The sequence below is a fragment of the Halictus rubicundus genome, chromosome 8 (assembly GCF_050948215.1).
Source record: "Halictus rubicundus isolate RS-2024b chromosome 8, iyHalRubi1_principal, whole genome shotgun sequence".
Lineage (NCBI taxonomy): Eukaryota > Metazoa > Arthropoda > Insecta > Hymenoptera > Halictidae > Halictus > Halictus rubicundus.
Genome location: NC_135156.1, coordinates 7,208,174 through 7,229,638, shown reverse-complemented (window position 1 = coordinate 7,229,638; position 21,465 = coordinate 7,208,174). Strand labels below are relative to the sequence as shown.

The 21,465-nt window shown below is 38.3% G+C and overlaps 1 protein-coding gene across 2 annotated transcripts in view; it reads left to right on the top strand.

The window, feature by feature from the left end:
• The window catches only part of LOC143356448 (tRNA dimethylallyltransferase), a 148,348-nt gene that overhangs the window by 56,880 nt on the left and 70,003 nt on the right, over window positions 1-21,465 (top strand). For both annotated transcript variants that reach the window (XM_076792155.1, XM_076792156.1), the window contains exon 4: window positions 18,125-18,260. In XM_076792155.1, the coding sequence (XP_076648270.1) occupies window positions 18,125-18,260 (136 nt within the window). The remainder of the gene's footprint in view (window positions 1-18,124; window positions 18,261-21,465) is intronic.

The window sequence follows — 21,465 nt, the reverse complement described above, 5'->3', positions numbered from 1 at the left end:
TCGGTGAATTCCTGAGCCGTGTTATGTTTACACAGCTCGGCGTCCGAGGCCTCTCAAGATTCCCCGCGGTAGTGGGGATAAATCCGCGACATTTATCGTCAAGGTCTTAGCGACATGTATAGAGAAATCACTGTAATTTAGTGATTCACATTGTATATCTAGAGAAATCACTGTAGTGAGAAATCCAAGTTTAGCCTAAAGGTAGAAAATATTTCCGAAGGTTCTTTTCAATATTTTACGTTGCTTTATAAAAATAAAAAAGATATAATCATTAAAATAGTTAACGATTTTTAATACATGTTCAAAGGAATGAATTTACTGAATAATTCCCCACGAACGCAACTTTGCAATCTCGATAGTGTTGAATTGAAAATTGTAGAACCCGTAATTTTTACGAGTTCCGCGGTTCTAGTGACAATGAAAATTCGTCACGTTAGCGATGCACGTAAAAACCTTAGCAGAGATGTAATTGTCATAATGAATACAATACAAGCCAATAACTACGATTTAACCGTTTCCATCGGCCCGTGTTGGAATTGTAAATGTCCGTGAATATGAACGCAATTTCGATCGCGATGACTTAAATCATTGAAATGAGAGTTGTACGACTCAAAGAGACCGAAGCTAATAACGCAGGGTAGTCTTATTACTTCCGTGTGCAGTGCGTACGCGTAAATTTTTCAGCAAAAAATATTCATTAGTTCGAAGAAGGTCGACAAAAACATGTCATTTGATTTTATTAGCGCCATCTAGGAATACATAAATATTTTGCTGATGTCAATTCGTTTCTTACAAAAAGGTAAGCAAATTTGTATAATTCGTTACGTAATCGTGATTATATAATGCAGCGCGTGGACGCATACATATGTAAACATATAAACAAGAATAGACAAGAAAATAAAACTCGAAGATCTGCAATTCGTGAACATTGATTAACCCTCCGGGGTCATTCGTGACCCGTCGCGTTGGGGACAAGCTCCGACGATATGTACAATTTTATTCCGTTATAAGACTACGCTTTTTATTTCGAAATAAGAAGATCGCTACCTACTTTTCTTCTTCTTCTTCATCCGAAATATGATGAAAGCCGGTCCCGAGCCATCGCCTTATATCGAAAGAAAACTGAAATTTCTGGCGTGGGTCAGAAATGACTCGGGCACAGGCCTAGAACTCGCAGGAGTCTGAGTGTTAATAGAAAATGTTAACACCAGAATAAAGTTATAACATTTTGTTACGTGATACAGTGTTTACTCGATATATGTCCACAACACGGATCTAGCCGCTGACGTGTATCGCACAGGAGGATTCTTTGATCCAGACGACCTTGAACTTCTTGACCCTTCACGGGGTTATCCCCGCGGCAGTGGGGATAGTTCTAGGACTTTTATCGGCTAGATGTTTGGGACATATATCGAGTAAAGACTGTAGTTTTAAGTGGAGTAGCGTAAAATATTTTAGACTTGTAACCTGTCACTGGGAAATTGAGTTTCCGTCAGTATCGATGAGCCGTGTAAGTAGCGTTCTCATGCTTCTTAACGTGATCGAGCCGTTGAGTAACTGAATATCAGATTGCGGTTGCGGTTGACTTTGCAGAACGGCATATAGTATGATATTCCGATTGGAATTTAAACGCAAACGGTATTTCAAATTGTGCAGGATTACCGAAGTATCAATTTCTCAAAGAGAATTGCCATTTAATGGGCGAAGAGGACGTGCAAACTGAACCGGTAGTGGTAGACTTAATTAGCATACACACTTTTAGTTGTACCAATAAATATTTATAAACGACATGCTGCTGACGCGGAGTAAAACGCGTGTAGTATTTTTTAAAGCTCGAAAAGTCGTGCTCGACAAGTCCAACTGGATTTTTATTTTTTATCATAGTTGAGGAGAATTTATCGCGCTTCACCTTGTACAAAATTGTAATATGCCTGACTGTGGATTTTATAAAACATTAGAAGAATTTAAAAAACTTCGTAATATTCATTCCAACTGATTAAAATTATGAAGAGTCGAAACAAATATTTATCTGGCTCTTGCAAATAATATAGAAAATTTTTAGTTTGTTCAGTAACGAATGTACCTTGTTATAAATTTTTTAGTAGCATGTAGAATTGAGGAACAGTAAAGATTCGGGTATTGTAAAAGTTAAATTAGTTAAAATACGTAGTTTAGCCCTCGGACTCCTGCGAGTTCTAGGACTATGTCGGGGTCATTTCTGACCCTCGCCGATATTTCAGTCTTCTGGCTCGGGACCGTCTTTCGTCGTATTTCGGATTACGAAGAAGAAGAAGAAGAAGAGTGATTTTCTTATTTCAAAGTCAAAAGCGTCGTCTTGTATCGGAATAAAAATTATTATGACCCGCCATAGGTCACGAATGACTCCGGCATTGCATACAGAGGGTCTACAAAGTACCAATTATATTGTTAGATTAATTTGTCATACAAGGAACAAATTATATTATTATTCAAATGTTACGAATCAGGACTAGAATGGTTCTTCAGGTAGCTATCTTGCCCTAAACAGAAGTGTCCTTTTTTTTTGCTCCCACCTGTTCGCAGTTACCTCTTGTATCTAGCAGCAAATCGCCACGTGTAATTTATTCAAACTGTACTCGCTCACGCGAATTCTTTGACGGCCGACACAGAAATTAGTATTTCTCTTATCTATCCGGACGGCCATTTTTCACGTATCGTATCAGCGTGGCGCTCTATTTCATAAACTCGTTCGGTGCCTCTCCGTACGAACTAGTTCACCTATGTTAAACACCTGTGTTCACATTGCGGCTTATGTAGTGTCCGTACTAAGTGGGTGTATCGACAGATAGCTCGCGTTAAAAAGAAAAAAAAAAAAAAAAGAAGAACGAAACGAAGTGTACTATGCTCGCGAGTTTCGGTTAACTATGCTTTTACCGTAACGGCAGAAAGATGTTTTCGAACCGACACTTTTTCGGCCTCACGCGTGATCTTTTATTTGTATAATAGAATTGCTCATTGGCAAGGTATCGTAAAGTAAAGATGGTTCCGGTTCAGCCTGAGCTGTTTGCTATTGCTAATATCCACTTACATCACCCTGCGAGAGTTTCACTCGGCCATATGTAATTTTATTGTTTTATTTAACGTTGTCGTTCACAGCGGAGCCGAAAAGTATTGGAACACTAGATTTCTCATTCTCGAGAAATTGTCAACATTTCAGCTGCGATAATTTTGTTAAAAAAGATAGTAAAATAATAAATTTGGACGCATTTTCATGCTCGAAGCCTCCACTTTCATATTTGTGCATGATATGGCAACCCTGCGAAATTATACTTTTTACTCGGTTTATCACCATAAACTGAGCACAAGATACCTCTTAATTGGAAATAATTTGGTACTTAATTCGGATAATACCAATTTCTTAATTAGGTACGTCATACACAGTTAATACGAGGGAAATACTGAAACAAATAAGGAAAATGATTTCACTAAATATTCAAGAACTTTCTCAGCACAAAATTTCAAAATTTCCTTTCAGTTATTCTATCGGTTAAAAAGAGTCTCCCAGAATATTAATAAGCTGTCTCATGAGCACGTGTAAGAAATCCACAAAATCGAAACAATTTATTCGATAAAACAGGAATGGGGAAGCCGAGGTTTATCATAGTAATTACTATTTCAATCTTCTAGTATCTCTGAAACATCTAAACGAAACTCGTTTTCTCCCAACATAAATGAATGAACTAACTGCAGCGAAAGGAAATATTAGCAAATAAAAATTTCACAGAGATATTGTCATCATTTTCTAATTTCCTATTTGCGATTTAAATAAATTTCTCCTCAGCACCGGGTTTACGGGACCCGTCAAAATGGCGGGTTCTAATATTTTTTAGAAATTATTTCGCAAATCGATTTCTTCGGGTACATACTATTTTAAAAATATTGTTAAAAATGTGGGTGGCACGTTCTTGTTATTTCTATAAAGTAATCCAAAATAGTCACTGTTAGTGCTAAACCTAGTGTTTAATCAAACCGAACGTAGTCGTTTACGTTTAGTTGCTGCAGAAAGCGTCACAACTCGTATACTATAGTGAATGTTCATTATCTCAAGAGGAAATCGTTGTCCGGCTCTAAGACCCTTGCTCTATCCGACTCCGGTACCCGAGGACAGACACTCGGAGGATTTACCGTGCGCTTACACGGTACGCGTTGCTCTCGCGATTCATTATACCCGATGAAAAAGGGGGCTAACGAAGAAGGATCAGTGAACAGGCCATAAATAGCCGGTAATAGAAGTGTAATAATTCCGAAGGCGTATCGCGACTCTTTACTTTCCATCCCCGGGTGTAGCCACTATGCTTGTTATGCCGTCCAAAACAGAGAGCCCGGCGACGAACGAACGAACGAACGGGCTCGCCTGTATCCCCGTAAATCATCGACGATGAAAATACTTAGGTCGAAAGACAAGAGCGCCAACGGCGGAAGCGTCGTTAAACGGCAACGCTATTATTGGAGCGCGGGTGGAATTACGTTACCCTTGTCTTTTATTAGCCGGTCGCGGTTCTCTTTCTTCCTGCTCTCGAGAGCCTTCCGCGGGGATGACTAACGTCTGGCTGTCTATCTGGCAACCGGCCAGGATTTCTTTGCCGACCGGATAGATTTTACTCGCGGCTTTCCCGTCCTGTCTTGGCACAACCTTGGCCAAGCCCAGGTACTCCTGTCATTGCCACGTGGAGACGCGGTCTCCGGGGGCACTGGCTCCTTCGGATTCTTCTTTTCTACCGGTCGAGATATTGATAAAAGATAGCCGAAACGGAAGGGCACCGGCGGCATGGCGGGCCGAGGGCGCCACGATATAAATACCTCTTCGGACCCGCCTCACCGTGTGATTCAGTCACCGATAGATGGGGAATCCGAGAATATCGGAATCGAGACGTCCCTCCGCGTCGCACAGCGGTCTGAGAACGCGATTTTACTGGCCAAAAATCAAAATTGTCATTGGAACTTTCTAAAAGTTGGTAATCACGTGTTTTTGAGGTTACTGATAACGAGTCTGATACCAAAAATTCAAAATTCAAAACGGCGGATTCAATACTGCGCACATATAGTCTGGAAATTCGCTTTTTGCGGTCAACATTAAAGAGACACACGTATCTACATTTTTTAACATTTTTTTCAATATATTTTAGTTATTCAGTTTAACTAATATAACTAATATGTATAATATAATTATATGATTTATTTTATAATTATAATTATGTAATCATAAATAAATATGCTATTTACTTTATATATATATACAGGGTGATCCACGCAATTGTTTTAAGTCATAACTCCGTTATTATTGCATTTACGAAAAAATGATAAAGGAGAAAGATAAATGGTTCGAAGAGCACTACATCTGTAGGCCTTTAAATTTTTTTTAGATGCAGCAGTGCATGTGCAGTCAACAATTGCATCATTTCTTTAAATAGAAATGCATATTTTTTTTTGCACATGTCGATTCTTCCGTTCATTCTACGTAAAAAGTTATTAGGGTACCTTGGCAAAAAACTATTAGATCTCGAGATATTTTCAAAAAATGTCTTTATTAAAGGAGATACTCAAACACTTCATGACAATGTTGTAAACGTAAACGCCCTTTCGACATTGTTATCATAAGAGAAACCGATTTGTACGAGTAAGCATTTCATCATTCAGTAGCAATTCACGTATCGTAACTCGAGTACGAAAACTAAGATTTTGAAAAAGTGTAGCTGTATTTCACTAAATACAAGAAAATGTATTTTACTAACACGTAAAACGTGTCGTAACGTTTCTTACGTTATCAGAAATGTTTAGAATGTAATGGAGAAGCGTTTGAGCATCTTCTTCAATAAAGACATTTTTTGAAAATACATACATACATATGTGTATATATATTCTGTATCGATAGTTCGACTCGAATATTCGGTTGAAGACTAACGCGATCGAAAAGAATTATGCTAGAAGGAAACCAATTACTATGGTAACAAACAGGTTGCTCTGTTAAAACATCTGACAATGAGTGCGAGCCACCATTCAAGCGCCGAGTGGTCTTCGTGACTCGATAATAGCCAAACATCAAAATACCGCGGGCTTCTATTTCTTAATTATCGTGCAAGGTGGCAGGAGGTGGCAGCTAAAATTTATATGCTCTTCTTCGCAATTGTTTAAACTTTCATATAAAACAAGTCTAATGCTTATAACTCTTAACACTTTTTTTAAAATCCTTCTCAAAGTTTAAATTGTTAATAATATTGCAGCATTTGCACATGGATTAAATAATGCTTAGAAACTAATTAAATACTGAAAGTACGCCTATCAATATATATATAACATTCATTCAAACCTGTTATATCATGTTCTATAATGAGTTCTTAGAATAATTAGTTTCACTTTGAATTTCAGAATTTTGTATTGAAAACGTTACCCTCGATTCCACAATTATCTGAAATGAATAATATTTTGGATTTTTAAGGTTTGAAGAGTTTTGTTACTGTATAGCAAAAAAGTTTTTCAAAATCTTGAACTTCGAAAATTGATTTTTGGCCAGTAAAATCGCGTTCTCAGACCACTGTGCGTCGACGGGGTCCGCTCATTTGAACCTCGTGACGTGCCCCTATGCTAGGGTAACTCCTACCTATAGGGGTCATTCTCTTTTTCTTCCTCTTACCCCTCTAAATTGCGAGACTCGGCGAGATGCTGTTATATCATTAAACAAATTTTTTCAAGCAGAACTGACTTCCATTTCTTCCATTTCAATATTATGGAATTTTTATACTAAATACAGGGCGAGTAGAGGGGTAAGAACTCTTCATATTATTTAGAATTTGATATAATATCCATCTAAGTAATTACTAGACTGCGGATTTTATGCAGTTATCGCACAAAATAGGTAGGCGTTTTTTGAAACAGTAAAAACATTAGAAATATTTTTAAATGCTGTTACATAATTTTCAATCTATTAAACATATTAAGAAATAAAATGAAGTTCTATTTCACTTCAGTTTGTTGCAATTCGGGTAGAACATTTTTATTTTGCATAAAGATCCGCAGTCTAGTAATTACTTATACAAGTCGTATGAACATGGTATGTACTTGTACGGGCATGGAAAAGGTAAAAAATAGCGGTTTTCGATTTTTTTAACTATGTGTCCCCGCTTTGAAAAATCGGATAAAATTGTATGTGAACGACCATAACCACATGACTAAAACTGTAAAAATATAAACTAAGTATCCCATAACTTCTACAAGAAATCGACATTTCAAAATTTGTTTCATTTTTTAAACTTCGGTTTCGAAGCTAAAAATTCATGGATGTGCATTCTAATAGCTGAAACATGCCTGATTTTTTTCAGAATTTTCAGTTGAACAGGTTAAGCGGAATTTCGGAAAAACCGGATTTTCTTTGTCACCGCATTACTACCCCCCCCCCCCATGGCGACATATAGGGTTGAAAATTGGCAGAAAGTATTTTCTTTGGGGAAGCTGTCGAATGATGTACAGCAAATGCAATTTGGTTTCGGGAACAATTTTTAACCTCCTCATACAAAATCGAATAAAATTTCTCTAAAGTGCGCGAGTACAGGGCACAATATTAGAAAGGCGTGAACGTGTGCCGGGCTCCCAATCAATCGATTAAGGGAAAATTAATGACGCTACCGCTCGAAGATTTGACAACAATCCGGCATTTTTTCGGGGCGGAGGTTGCGTTGCTGTTTCGCGGACAAGATAAGAACCCTCGAACCGTTCAGCAACCGGTTCGCGAGAGTGCTTCGCGCCGGCACCGGCACCGTAGCGTTTGGTTGTAACGAACTGAAGTTTCTCTTCACGGCGAACAATAAATATTTGTAATGGTCGGCCCCCTAAACGGATTAACAGGGACTCCGATTCTGTCGTGTAACCAGATTCGATTACTAATTGCGCCGATAATTTATACGCCTTATTTTCATAGGATTATTAATATCCTTTCGCGGCGCGCGCGCGCGCGCTCCTCGAGTATCATGAATCTGCGCCGGAACGGATTTATGGCGGCGAGCACACCGGTGTTCGGGCTGACTACGAAAATGCGAGTGGAAAGTGGCCTTTTGCCGTGCACAGAACAGGTCATAAAATTCTAATCTCGCATTATCTGTGGCACACGTTCTCCTTGCATATTTTCCGCTAACTGCATTATGTTTCTCGCCGCGTCGAGAAATCTAACATAGGGGAAAGTACGACATAACGAATCGCCGAGCGGGCTCAACGAGTCCGGGCTCTGCCGGTCTGTCGATGAATTTACGCTCGGCCTTATCGTTTGCTTTTCTCTTCCCTTTTTTAACATCCGCGGCAAACCTAAACGCTCCGCGAGCCTGTGTTACGCGCTCGGAAACATTTGCTGAAAGCGCCGCGCCGCGCCGGAACGTTCGATTGCCACAGATTTGTATCGAACGGTGCCCTAATGATCCCGTTCCGCGGTTTACCGGACACGATATGCGCGATGGATCTTCTCTTCGCTATCCGGTCCAATGGCGAAGCAAGATCGGTATTCAATATTACTATTCCAATACACCTTGCTGATTTATCTTGAATTTACTCCGCGGATCGAAAGAGTTCCAGAGCTGTTTAAGTGCCCGGGATAGTCACGTGACTTTTTAACCCCTTAACTTGTACGCTCGAGTTAATTCGAGCGCGCTAAACAGGCCAAACTGTGCACACTCGAGAAAATTCGAGCGACGTTGTATTTTATGCTGCTATAATCTTTCACACTCGAATATAATCGAGAATTGAAAATAACAATGTGAAAGCAAAGAAAAAAGAAATCGTTTTATTGATATTTATCACTTACATGGGATTGTAAGCTATAACACTTATTTATTCAAGAATAAAATATAGCCTTTTTCCATGGAACAAAAGCGCAGTATATCAAAAATTGATTTTTTCTGGCCGGTTTAAAAAAAAAACTGTGCGTTAAGGGGTTAATTAATAATTTCCATTCACAGCCTTCAGACTCAGACTTAAGATCCGTCTTGGTCTTGATTCGACGAGTCTTAAGTCTGTGACCAAGCTTGCAAATTTTTTGCTCTGTATTATCGATATTATGAATTCTGTCGCCAGAAACGTGCTTCAAGTTTTTGACTTTATTTCTCCGAGAATCAAGACAAAATATAGCTCAATTTGTAGCTGGAGATATTTTCTAGTGCGCGCTGCCCTCGATTTCATCCAGAAAACTCATCCAATGGCATAAAAATGCTTGGATTCCGTGGTATGCGCATCGTCAATTTTTGGCCTACTTCTAACTCTTATATTACCAAATATCTGCATAATCTCGGCAGCTCCTGACCAGCGCGCACTAGATTGAACCTTCCTCTTTCGAACGAGCCCTTTACCAGCGACAAAATATTCTTATTTAAGGACGAAAACTTGAGGCACGTGAAACCATTTTTTGACGGTAATGTAGTCACTCTACCTTATCGCGAATCTACGAAGACCGGGCCCTTACACTAAACCTGCCACGGTCAAAGTGCCCGGTTTTATATTTTCCAATTACTGAAACCATAAAAATTCATTTATGGAAAATAGTGGAATAAATGTCCTAGTCCAAGCATTTATTATATTGAAAAATACGGACAATCTGAATAAAAGGGTTGCCATTTTCATAAGCCAATATTTGCCAGATACTGTTAATGCTTGGTAGGTTTAGCGTTAAATCTCTTGTATGATTTTCTTTGTGGCTGCAATAAATAAAACTTCTTTGTGTTTAACACTTTAACTGCCAAACTAGAATCCTCAAAAATTCCACAAAATCAAAGTAAGTTATTCAATAAAAATTGAAAATAATTAAATGTATGATATGTATAATCCTCCAACCTTCTTGCATTTTGCAGATCCTAATCAAATCTGGTACAATGAATATATTAACGTGAAAATTCATCTGAAAACCTGGACAAATAATTCCGTCACCCACATATGGGTGATATGGCAGTCAACGTGTTAATGAGCGATGTTTTGCCTTATCTGCTTTCCAGTGATAACGACGTTTTAACACTAGGTTTCCCAAAACTGACTATTTTACATTACTTTATAAAAATAACAAGAACGTCCAAATTTTTAGCCATTTTTTTTAATAACTAGACTGCGGATTTTGTGCATTTATGGCAAAAATAGTTAGCCACAATTTAAAGCAGTGGACATGTTAAAACGATTTAAGGATATCAGCGTATTGGTTTCAACTTAATAAAATAATTAGAAGAAGAAATGATAAACAAGCGCTAAGTACGAGCGCGACATATTGGACCGTCGCGCAGCGCACAGTGGGCGAAAACGCGATTTCGGCGCCCGAAAATGGAAAATTTTTTTTGTCTTTAAATAAATATGTGACGGGATGTTTTAAGAACATTCCAAAAGAAGCAAATCCGAAAAAATTTGTTATTCCCCCACCACGACCCGCAGGAGGCCGGCAAAATTCGAGGGAAAAATTAAGAACGTGAAATTGTCTCGTTTCACATGATTTTTCCAATGTTCAAATGCAATTTAAAAGAAAACTATTAGAAATAGCTGAGTTGGGTTTAGACAATACGAAAGCTTACATCTTCTAGGATTTAAAACGATTTTGAAACAAGCAATTGTTATTACATTTTGAAAATTTTAGTTTTTTTTTCACGTGAGCACAAGTTTCTCGCCGGAATTGGAACTATAAACATGCACATCTCAGCTGCAACCTAATAGAACCTTGCACCGACTATACTGTGATAAACTATGATTAGTTGACACAAACAATGCAAAAAAGTTCATTTGCGACAACTTGCAACAAATCTACCAGAAATTACAGATTTACTTCAGGAATATTAATGCAGAAGATCAGGTGTATTAATTCCACTTATTCTATAGTTTGTTTAAAACCTGTGTAATTAATAAAGACCGTATAAATTGAAATTGATTTTTGTTGCAATTTGAAGCTATAAATATTACCTTTGTACCTATTAAATTTCATTCAATTATCTCTAATTAGAAGTTATTATTTTAGAGCGCCAAAATGGCTGGCTGGACTAAATTGTTTCTTCACGGTTCTGAGCTTATTCAGGGTTAGGACCCGTTAAAAATGTTAATAAAATTACACAGTTTTGCCCTTTAAACGTGAAAAGAGAACGCTAACAACAACAGTTTTTTACATTTTTCTGGATAAGAAATTTTACTTGATACACTTAATAAAATTCGGATGCTAGCCCCATCCGTGGGAAACTATTGCAACTTGGCAGCAAAATTCTCGCAGACTGCCTAAATAAATTTTCAGAAATTGGAAACCTTATTTCGCGCACGAACAAATTGCGAAGCGTTACGTTCGAATGTATCGTGGATATTTTGAATATAATACATTATTCACTTAAAAAGGCGTGTAACGTGATGTAAGCATTCCGATTATGGTTGCACTCAACGTCGGAATTATTCAATTTATAGTTACATATAACGCGGCATATGATAGTTGTTTCGAAATGGGTGCGTAAAATATTCAAGTGTTTTCGGTTTATCGCGTTTGCGTTCACCAAAGCGAGCAGAATATTATTAAGCGAAACACTAAAAGCGCCTTCGACTTATTTAATACTGCATCGGTTTGCAACGACCATTCTGCTGTGTTTCATAATTTATATATTTTACTCTCGCGGAATGCTTTCCCCACTCCGAGGAAGGAAATATTATTCTCTTTGTTGGAGTTTCATTTTCTGCGAGCGAATATGCGTGCAACCGTACATTTTATTGGACGAACTTCTCGGCTTTTCTCGTGTACGAAAAGTGATATACAAAACTCAGCAGTGCAACACGAGTTTTTAGTATCGTTGAATGTACTTCAATGCTCAGAGCAAATTTGAAAATATTATCAATTTCTTGCGTCCTGCTGAAATGCAGATCGATTATTCTAATCTTGTTATTTGCAGTTTATTAGATCACGTGTACCGTGAGAAACGTTATACATCTTTAACTGCGCAGAGTTAGATACACGACATATAATTGGAAACTGTTAATAATTCAATTATAATTATGCATAGACTGTAGATCTTCACGGCAAAATTGTCTAATTAAAGCTACATAAATGTTTATTTCTTATTTAATAATTTTGAGTGAGTTGAAAATAATACAACAAATTGCAATATTGATTTATAAACATTCTTTTCGCGGAAGAACTCGATTACTTTATAATAATTAGGATGTGACCAATGACAAAAAGAATTCTTGAAATGCACAGCTCTAGTTTCCCACAGTTTAGAAAACTTTGTCGCCCCTTAAATAATTATTTAAATAGTTAAATAAATGCAGACAATGGTAATTAATCTTCCGAAGGTTTCGAGGAGATGCTGACTTGCCTGCGAATGTCCATACAATTCCTTTCGACCAGTAGATCATTTTAAACGCACTGTTCACGCTTTCTAAGTATTCAGGCACATTGCGTCTCCAGTTAGTCTTATTCGCATATTTGTTTTTCACTGTGCTTGCGTATGGTTGGCTGAATACTTTTCGTTCACATTTTTGCAGAACATAATCTGAACGCGAACGTGTGCAACGGAGAAAGCAACTTCGATTGTAATTCGATGATAAAAAGTGGAGCTCAAAAAATAGATAACGAGGGAAGATCAACCCTTAGTTGTTCTCGTGCACCACGATCGGCGAACATAACTGGAACAACGGATTCGGTACGGACGAGTAACAAAAGAAGCTATTGCACGTTCGTCCTATCTGACCCTGTTTCCAAGTTCCAGCCGCCTTCGCGTTGTAACAGTGTTCCGAGTGTTCGGTTTACAACGCGGTAGTAGATAACAATTGACATACTCCAGCAACGTATTAGACAGGGTTGTCGGCGACTTGGAATTACTTTCGAGCTGCTCGGAATGTTAATAACAAGACATTTACACAACAACACTACTGAGCACAGTACACACGATCCAATTAACACTAGGTTTACGTCAAAGTGACGGTTCTAATATTTTTAATTCACAATTATTACGATTCTAAAGATACATCGGAATTATTTAACAAATGTATGTCTGTATGTTATTAATGGACTGCGGATCCTTATGCAAAATAAAAAATGTTTGCATCCATTGCAAGACGCAGAAGTGAAATAAAAATGTATTTCTTCTTCTAATTATTTTATTAAGTTGAAACCAATACGCTGATATCCTTAAATCGTTTTAACATGTCCACTGCTTTAAATTGTGGCTAACTATTTTTGCCATAAATGCACAAAATCCGCAGTCTAGTTATTAAAGAAAAATGGCTAAAAATTTGAACGTTCTTGTTATTTTTATAAAGTAATGTAAAATAGTCAGTTTTGGGAAACCTAGTGTTAAAACGTCGTTATCACTGGAAAGCAGATCAGGCAAAACATCGGTCATTAACACGTTGACTGCCATATCACCCATATGTGGGTGACGGAATTATTTGTCCAGGTTTTAAGATGAATTTTCACGTTAATATATTCATTGTACCAGATTTGATTAGGATCTGCAAAATGCAAGAAGGTTGGAGGACTATACATATCATACATTTAATTATTTTCAATTTTTATTAAATAACTTACTTTGATTTTGTGGAATTTTTGAGGATTCTAGTTTGGCAGTTAAAGTGTTAAACACAAAGAAGTCTTATTTATTGCAGCCACAAAGAAAACCATACAAGAGATTTAACCCTAAACCTACCAAGCATTAACAGTATCTGGCAAATATTGGCTTATGAAAATGGCAACCCTTTTATTCAGATTGTCCGTATTTTTCAATATAATAAATGCTTGGACTAGGAAATTTATTCCACTATTTTCCATAAATGAATTTTTATGGTTTCAGTAATTGGAAAATATAAAACCGGGCACTTTGACCGTGGCAGGTTTAGTGTAAGGGCCCGGTCTTCGTAGATTCGCGATAAGGTAGAGTGACTACATTACCGTCAAAAAATGGTTTCACGTGCCTCAAGTTTTCGTCCTTAAATAAGAATATTTTGTCGCTGGTAAAGGGCTCGTTCGAAAGAGGAAGGTTCAATCTAGTGCGCGCTGGTCAGGAGCTGCCGAGATTATGCAGATATTTGGTAATATAAGCGTTAGAAGTAGGCCAAAAATTGACGATGCGCATACCGCGGAATCCAAGCATTTTTACGCCATTGGGTGAGTATTCTGGATGAAATCGAGAGCAGCGCGCACTAAAAAATATCTCCGGCTACAAATTGAGCTATATTTTGTCTTGATTCTCTGCGAAATAAAGTCAAAAACTTAAAGCTCGTTTCTGGCGACAGAATTCATAATATCGATAATACAGAGTAAAAAATTTGCAAGCTTAGTCACAGACTTAAGACTCGTTGAATCAAGACCAAGGCGGATCTTAAGTCTGTGTATGGAAATTATTAATTAACAAGTCACGTGACTATCCCAGGCCCGTAACGATATTATCAATGTCTAAAAAAGACAAGCGAAGCCCACGATGCGAAGACTTTGGCGGCTTCGGCCTGAACAATTTGTCGGTGCCGGTAAACCCGCGAGCTCGCGGCTTGTAGTGACGCAACGGACTTCGGGGCCAGGGTGCTCGTGGATTAACTTGTCCCGAGAGAAAGTCCAGTTTTTCCGTTCGGTTCCCACCTCGTCGTCTTTTCCAATTCCCGCCGATTGCTCGCAGCCTCTTGGGCTCTCTTGATTGCGCAATCTGTTCTACCGATGTCCGTGCCCCATGCGAAAAAAAAGGAGAGAAAAGAAAAGAAAAGAAGAGAAGAGGATGCGCGCGTGCTACAGAGACGGATCAGAGATCAGAATGAAACAGGGCTATAACGCGCACACATCGTGGCGGGGGTCAAAACGGACGATAAAGCCGCGGTGTCATGAGATATAATCGGTATCTAGCTCCCTCTTTCACAAGAGTCAAGTTTATTGAGCCGGTCTCGTGGAAAAAAAAAAGAACGCTTGCTATCTCGACTCCGCTCTGTCATCCAGGCGATGAACTATGACCGGTTCGCTCGATTTCAGATTGATTTCGTTGAACCGGTGGGTTAAGTACAATCTTTTCTCGATATAAGTCGCAAATACCTGGCTGATGAAAGTCGCAGAACTATCCCCTCTACCGTGGTGTACATCCTATGAGGGGCCCCAAAGTTCGGGTGGAGTGTAAACTTCAAAGTATCAAAGAATAGTGTCTCCTGGACGATATATGTCGCTGGCAGGACCCGTGTTGTAGACATATATCGAGAAAACACTGTATTCTCTGATTTTGTATGTTACCGCTGCATAATGTCTGGAAATTCAAAATTTAATGGTAGCTCAAAGCTGATATACTAGGTTCGTGGATTCACTGAGAGATACAGTGGATCTAAAAAGTATTTGAAAAATAAATTTCAAAACAAAAAACAGTACAATTTGATCTTAAAGCTCCGATACTTTTACTTTTAATGTGTAATTTTGGTCATCTATCCTTACCAATAGGGAAGCACCCGCTGTTTTTCGAATTTGTTATTAGGAAGTTTTTCTAAAAAAAGAATTAGTGAAAGTTTTCCGGTTTCAGGCTGAAAGCGAGCCAGATTGGTCGATTATCTACGATCGCCTTATTTCTTTCTGGTCGACATACCGGAAGCATGTAAAAGATGTTATTTTCAAGTAATTGTGAGAAATATTCTGTTACGAAAATATATTTATTAATAGCCGACTGGAGTTCAATAACTCGTCGGAAGCCATAATATTTTCGAAATTAATGACCTCGAGGAAAAACGGATTTATATGAGAACACCCGAGTTGCCTGCATTCCTGTTTGTTGGAAAGCGGCTCCTATTTGATCGATCAATCCGGCCGATTAGATCCACCCCAGTAAATACAGCCCTTTCGAAAATTCTTCGTGGTTGGACCATGAAGATTTATCGTTGTTACGTGGGCTCGAGCCGCTGTTGGGCAAATGTTATTCAGAATAATGAATAAATTCACGAATAACCACGAAATTGTACTTGCTCGTTATTTAAAATTTCCGAGTAAAAGAATAATTTGTATGTCCTGCCTATCTAGAGAACTATCTTTCTATAAGTAAACATAAGAAATAAAAAGTCATCTTAAACATTCTTATTTGTATTGCTTACAACGCGCCTTATCGCGTGGTTATCACATAAATGCAAATGCAATATTGTAATAAGGATAAATTACTATTTAAGTAACTAGTCTCTCTAACTAGATTAAGTCTCTTTTCGGAAAATTATTTGAAATTTTATGCGACTTGAAGCTTTCGTTGTTATGACAAAATAATAAGTGAACGCATTAAGGAAAGACTTTTTCTATTAAAAAATAGCGGTTTCTGATTTTTTTAACTATGTACCCCCACTTTGAAAAATCTGAAAAGATTATACGTGAACAACCATAACCACACGACTAAAACGGTAAAATAGCAAACTTTGTTTACTATCGTAAACTTCGACAAAAACAGATTTCATTTTCCAGGCTCATGCCTCCCGCAAACGATACTCATGCTTGTACTAAGCGGGTTGGCTTTGACCCAGTAATCGTGTCTGTTCGGCGATGGCATTGGATTAATTATCGGGTTACCGTGCCGGATGTTTAGACGGTAAAAACTTTGATTACGGATGCGCAGGGCCGCTGTGTAAATTCCGAAAATAAGCCCCTGGCTGGGTCTTTGAATTCTTCATGTGTTCGTCCCCACGTCACTGGGAACGGTTCATTTGCAAAGCGGACGAAAGTTAAACTGTAGAACATTATTAAATTTTGATCGACCCGGCCCGACGCCTGAAATTGAATTAAAGATAACGGTAAATTATTCGAATTACAAGGTAATTTCAATTTCTATGTCCCCACTCGCGGTTCTGATTTTATTCCTACTTCATTTGGCTTTCGTTAAATTCATTTATGCCCGTTTCTGTCGGTCTCATTTACCTAATGAGAAACGGTTGAGTAAACTGATTAAGTGTACATACCTCGTGTCTTGATGCGATTAAAATGTTATGCACCAAGTATAATTCGAATTGATTGCACCGAATTGTTATTATTAGGTTTATAATATTATACGACAGTGGCGAAGCACTGTCGAAGAATTCTCGGGACGTTTAATTGGGGTATAAGCGTAATTGTTGGAAACTTAAATGCTGAAAAGAAAGAATGTTGAAACTGGCTGGAAATAAGTTAATATAAATCAGTTAATTGGATATTATTTCGTTTCAGATTTAATCTCTCATAAATTGTAATACGGTACCTTATTAAACTATTAAATTCCGCGTAGGAATTTAGGATATTGTCTGGATAAAGTCGAATGATTACAAAACAAGATAATATAATTGTATATTTTTACTATACTTTTATCGAAAATTACATAATTATATAAAACGATATTCTCGAGGAATTCTTTTGAAAATATCGGAACGAAACTTTTCGCCCGGATTTCGGACAAAGTGTAATTTGTATAATCGTCGAAAACGCTGATTAAAGCTAATACAATATCTTGCGATAATTTACGAGAAACATAACATTTTATGGGAAGGTTTACGAACTCCCTTTTACAGGATTATCTTCATCGTCGATGAATGTATCGCTTTCATCGGCGACACAAATCATACGCAACGAAGACACACCAACATGGGTGAACGTCGTAAAAAAATTCCGACCCCCGTCTCAGTTTCTTCATCGAAAACCGATTCCCGTAGCCGATCAGATTACGTGTTTTTCGTTCATGCACCCTCAGATTCAGACAAAAACGATGGAAACGATAGCGACATTTCCATACCGGTGCGTGTCGCGTATAATCCCCGAAATTAATATCACAGGAGTGTACGAAAACAATATTGTGCGACTGATATTTTAGTCGTACAGTGTTTACTCTATATATGTCCCAGACGGCTGGTCGATAAAAGTCCCAGAACTATCCCCACTGCGGCGGGGTATACCCCGTGAGGGACCAAGAAGCTCGAGAGACCTCGGTCAAAGAATAGTATCTCCTTGCCGATACATGTCCCTGGCTGGACCCGTGATTTGGACAAGTATCGAGTAAACACTGTATTCCTTTTTTATCAGAACAATAATTCGTAACTGTTTGGTTTGCAGCTTTCACCCGGTCCTCTGCTTCTGAACTTTATAAACAAATTGTCGCGTTCCAATAAACTTTGATAACATTTCTTTTATGTTTGATTCCAGGTCGCTGGAAGTGTTCATGCAGCACGGTGTGACCCACTCTGAACTACTGAAAGTTCAGAGGACAGCCGGTGGGTGTGGATTAGGCGGACGCCTCAGATACCCTAACTCCGTGATACTGTGGCTACAGTGTGACCAGGTGAGTCTTCATCCTACCGATCTTCCAGGAGTTAACACCCCTGGGCTTATGATTTCTTTCGTCGCCTGACTCGTGGGAGCTGCTCTGTTGCGGAGCTGAGGAATGCAGTATTGTCTCGATATATGTCGCAAATGCCTGGTTGATACTAGTCGCAGAACTATCCCCACTACTGCGGGGTATACCCCGTGAGGAACCGCGGAGCTCGGGAAGCCTCGGACACCGAGGAGTGTAAACAAAGAATCCTCCTGGACGATATATGTCACTGAGAGGACCCGTGTTGTTGACATATATCGAGTAGACACTGTATTTCGCGAAGGAAATATTTCGTATGCTATTTAATATGTCGGACACTGTCTGTAGTCTACAAAGAGGGCAGTAGTTTGCATAGCCGATATTTATAAATAATCATATTATTCGAAGCATGTGCTCTTGGCAAAAAGCATTCGATCGAAAGAATTCCATAATTGTCTCGGAAACTGTTCAACAGCGACAGGACGTTGCTCGACCGTTTTCAAGGCAGTTTCAGCCTACGAACCGGAGCAATCGTGTGTAGTGTTTCATAACATTGTGCTACTTGATAAACGATAAAGTTTATCGCCCCGCTGTTATGCTCGCTCGAGCTGTTAACGAACGACCGAAAGAGATAATTCGTCCATTGAGATTCGGTTTATTACGAGGCTCAAATCTCCGTCATGTGTAAACTTCCGACTGTGCGCGATGCTCCGTCTTACGATTTATTCGGTTTATGTTAAATAATGCGGCGGGATCTGTCGCGATACCTGAACGTGGGAAGATTCCGTGGCGACAAGTAGCCGAGCAGTGGAACTTCTTGTGCTTCAGGCTCTTTTAACATTAACATAAATTTTTATTTTGCAATTATTAAAATCACAAAGATGTTCCTATTGGAGATTTTTCGCAATTATTACAGCATATGCTCGAATGAAAGAATTTCTTTAATAATCTACCAAGCCTTAACAGTATCTAGTAAATATTGCCTTATAAAAACGGCAACCCTAAATTTATTGAGATTGTCCCTAATTTTCAATATAATAAATGCTCGGACAAAGAAATTTATACCACTATTTTCCAGAAATGAATTTTTATAGTTTGAATGGTTGTAAAATATAAAACGGGTCATTTTGACCGTGGTAGGCTCAGTGTTAATTTGTCTAAAGTAACAAAAATTCCTTCGTTCCTGTGCACATTATTGTAATAATAGCGAAAAATCCAAGTAACTTTAGTCTTTTAACCTTTATAAAACAAAATCAGTGTTTACTTGGTTTTATATCGCACACAGGCGACTGTTTTTGCAGTTCTGCATCTTTATGCATTCGTTGCTCGTAAAAGTTGAAAGAGAACAGTGTAATACAAAGTTCAGTAGAATCTAATGCAGGTTTTAGGTCATTTCCCATATAACAAAATTATTCCCAGAGGAAATGAAATTCTGCTGCTAGTCAATGCTAATCGTACAACTAACAAAATTGTTTGGATATCAAAATTTTTTGTCGACGAAAATGGCAATTCGCGACGGATAATGTCACTTTCATTGATCGCGTATGTTTAAAGGAACTATTAAAGTTATACAGAGTCGTTTGTAATAGCGAGAAATAAATTGCAGCGTAAAACCGCGTCACAAATTAGTTTGTAATCTTAAGAAATATTACTAGGAGACTGCTTGACAAATTAATAGTTGTATATTTGATAGTTAATGCACCATTTAACGGCGTGTACTTTTATTATACCACCCCTGCCCCAGTAGAAAGTGTAAATGAGCTCGTATGACTATAAATTATTGCAATACACATACAAAAGGAGATAGAATGCGTGACTTGTAGAAATTGCAATGATTCAAGTAGCAGTGTTTTTTGTTTAATTCTTGCGTTGTCAATAACCGGTATTACAACGTTGTTGCATCAGGTTATGCAAAACTATTAACACACTACACCAGAGAGACTTAGTGCTGACCGCCACGTTTTCAAGCTTTCCTGTATTTATGAAATTATACTTTCAAATAATGCAATTTTGCTGCGCGGAGATATTAATCATTCTTTGACAAAAAGATAAAAATATAACGAGAATACAAAAAATTAATATTTTACTGACAACCAAATAGAAATAATTCTTCTGTGCCACTTGTAGCCCACTGGCAAAATAATTAACATTTATTATGAACATTGAGCGAATAACTTTCACTGTTCAGACTGTTCAATGAAAACACCTTTTGAAAATGAGAATTTCTAATCGATTTTCTCGGAAAGACATTTGCACACGGCACGTTTGATTTTCTAATGACTTCTGATTTGCATGATTCGAAAACGGTTCACTCGATATGATTTACACCTTTGTTAATAGAAATTTTATTTCCTGACGGTATCGATGGTTACATACGAATAGAAAATAAATCAGCCGCGTTCCCATAACACAGTTTATGTTCGTAGATAAACGATAAAGTTTATCAGACCTCCGAGATTGGTTGTTTAGGTGTTCGTTCGCACGGACACACCAAACTAATCGTCCACGTTATCATTAACACTTCGTTCCGTGTACCAAACAGAGATACCGAAGTCCGGGAACTCAAAACCTGTGTACGTACACGGCGAATTATGCGAGTCACGGCTTGCTTTCGAGTTCACCGTGCCGCTGTTTAGGCCACCCGTGAGTTCAACTATCGTGAAAATTCCTTTATAAATTGACGATACAAAAAAAAAAAGAAGAAGAAGAAAATAAGAAAAGAAATATTAAATGTAATTCGACGACAGTGTTTTCTCGATGTATGTCAACAACACGGGTCTTGCCAGTGACATATATCGTCCAGGAGATACTATTACGTTTACACTCCTCGGCGTCCAAAGCCTCTCTACACCCCGCGGAAGTGGGGATAATTCTGCGACTTCTATGATCCAGGTATTTGCGACATATATCGAGAAAAGACTGTATCTTGTTCAAAAATTTTTGTCGCGATCAGAAATACCATAAACTTAAAGGTCAAGACCTCCCCTTTACAACGACCCCACGCAAGTTGAGAATCGCGTTCCGGCCCCCACTGTGCGGCTGTCACGCCGCTGAAATTCGCAGGACACGTTGACAAGGATAGTCGATGGCCAGCGGAGAGGCTGCCATAATCCAGATACCGGCGAGCTGTTCGTACTGCGGTTTCGAAATCGGAAGCCGATCCATCGGCCTTGCGTATCGCGGTTTGTAACAG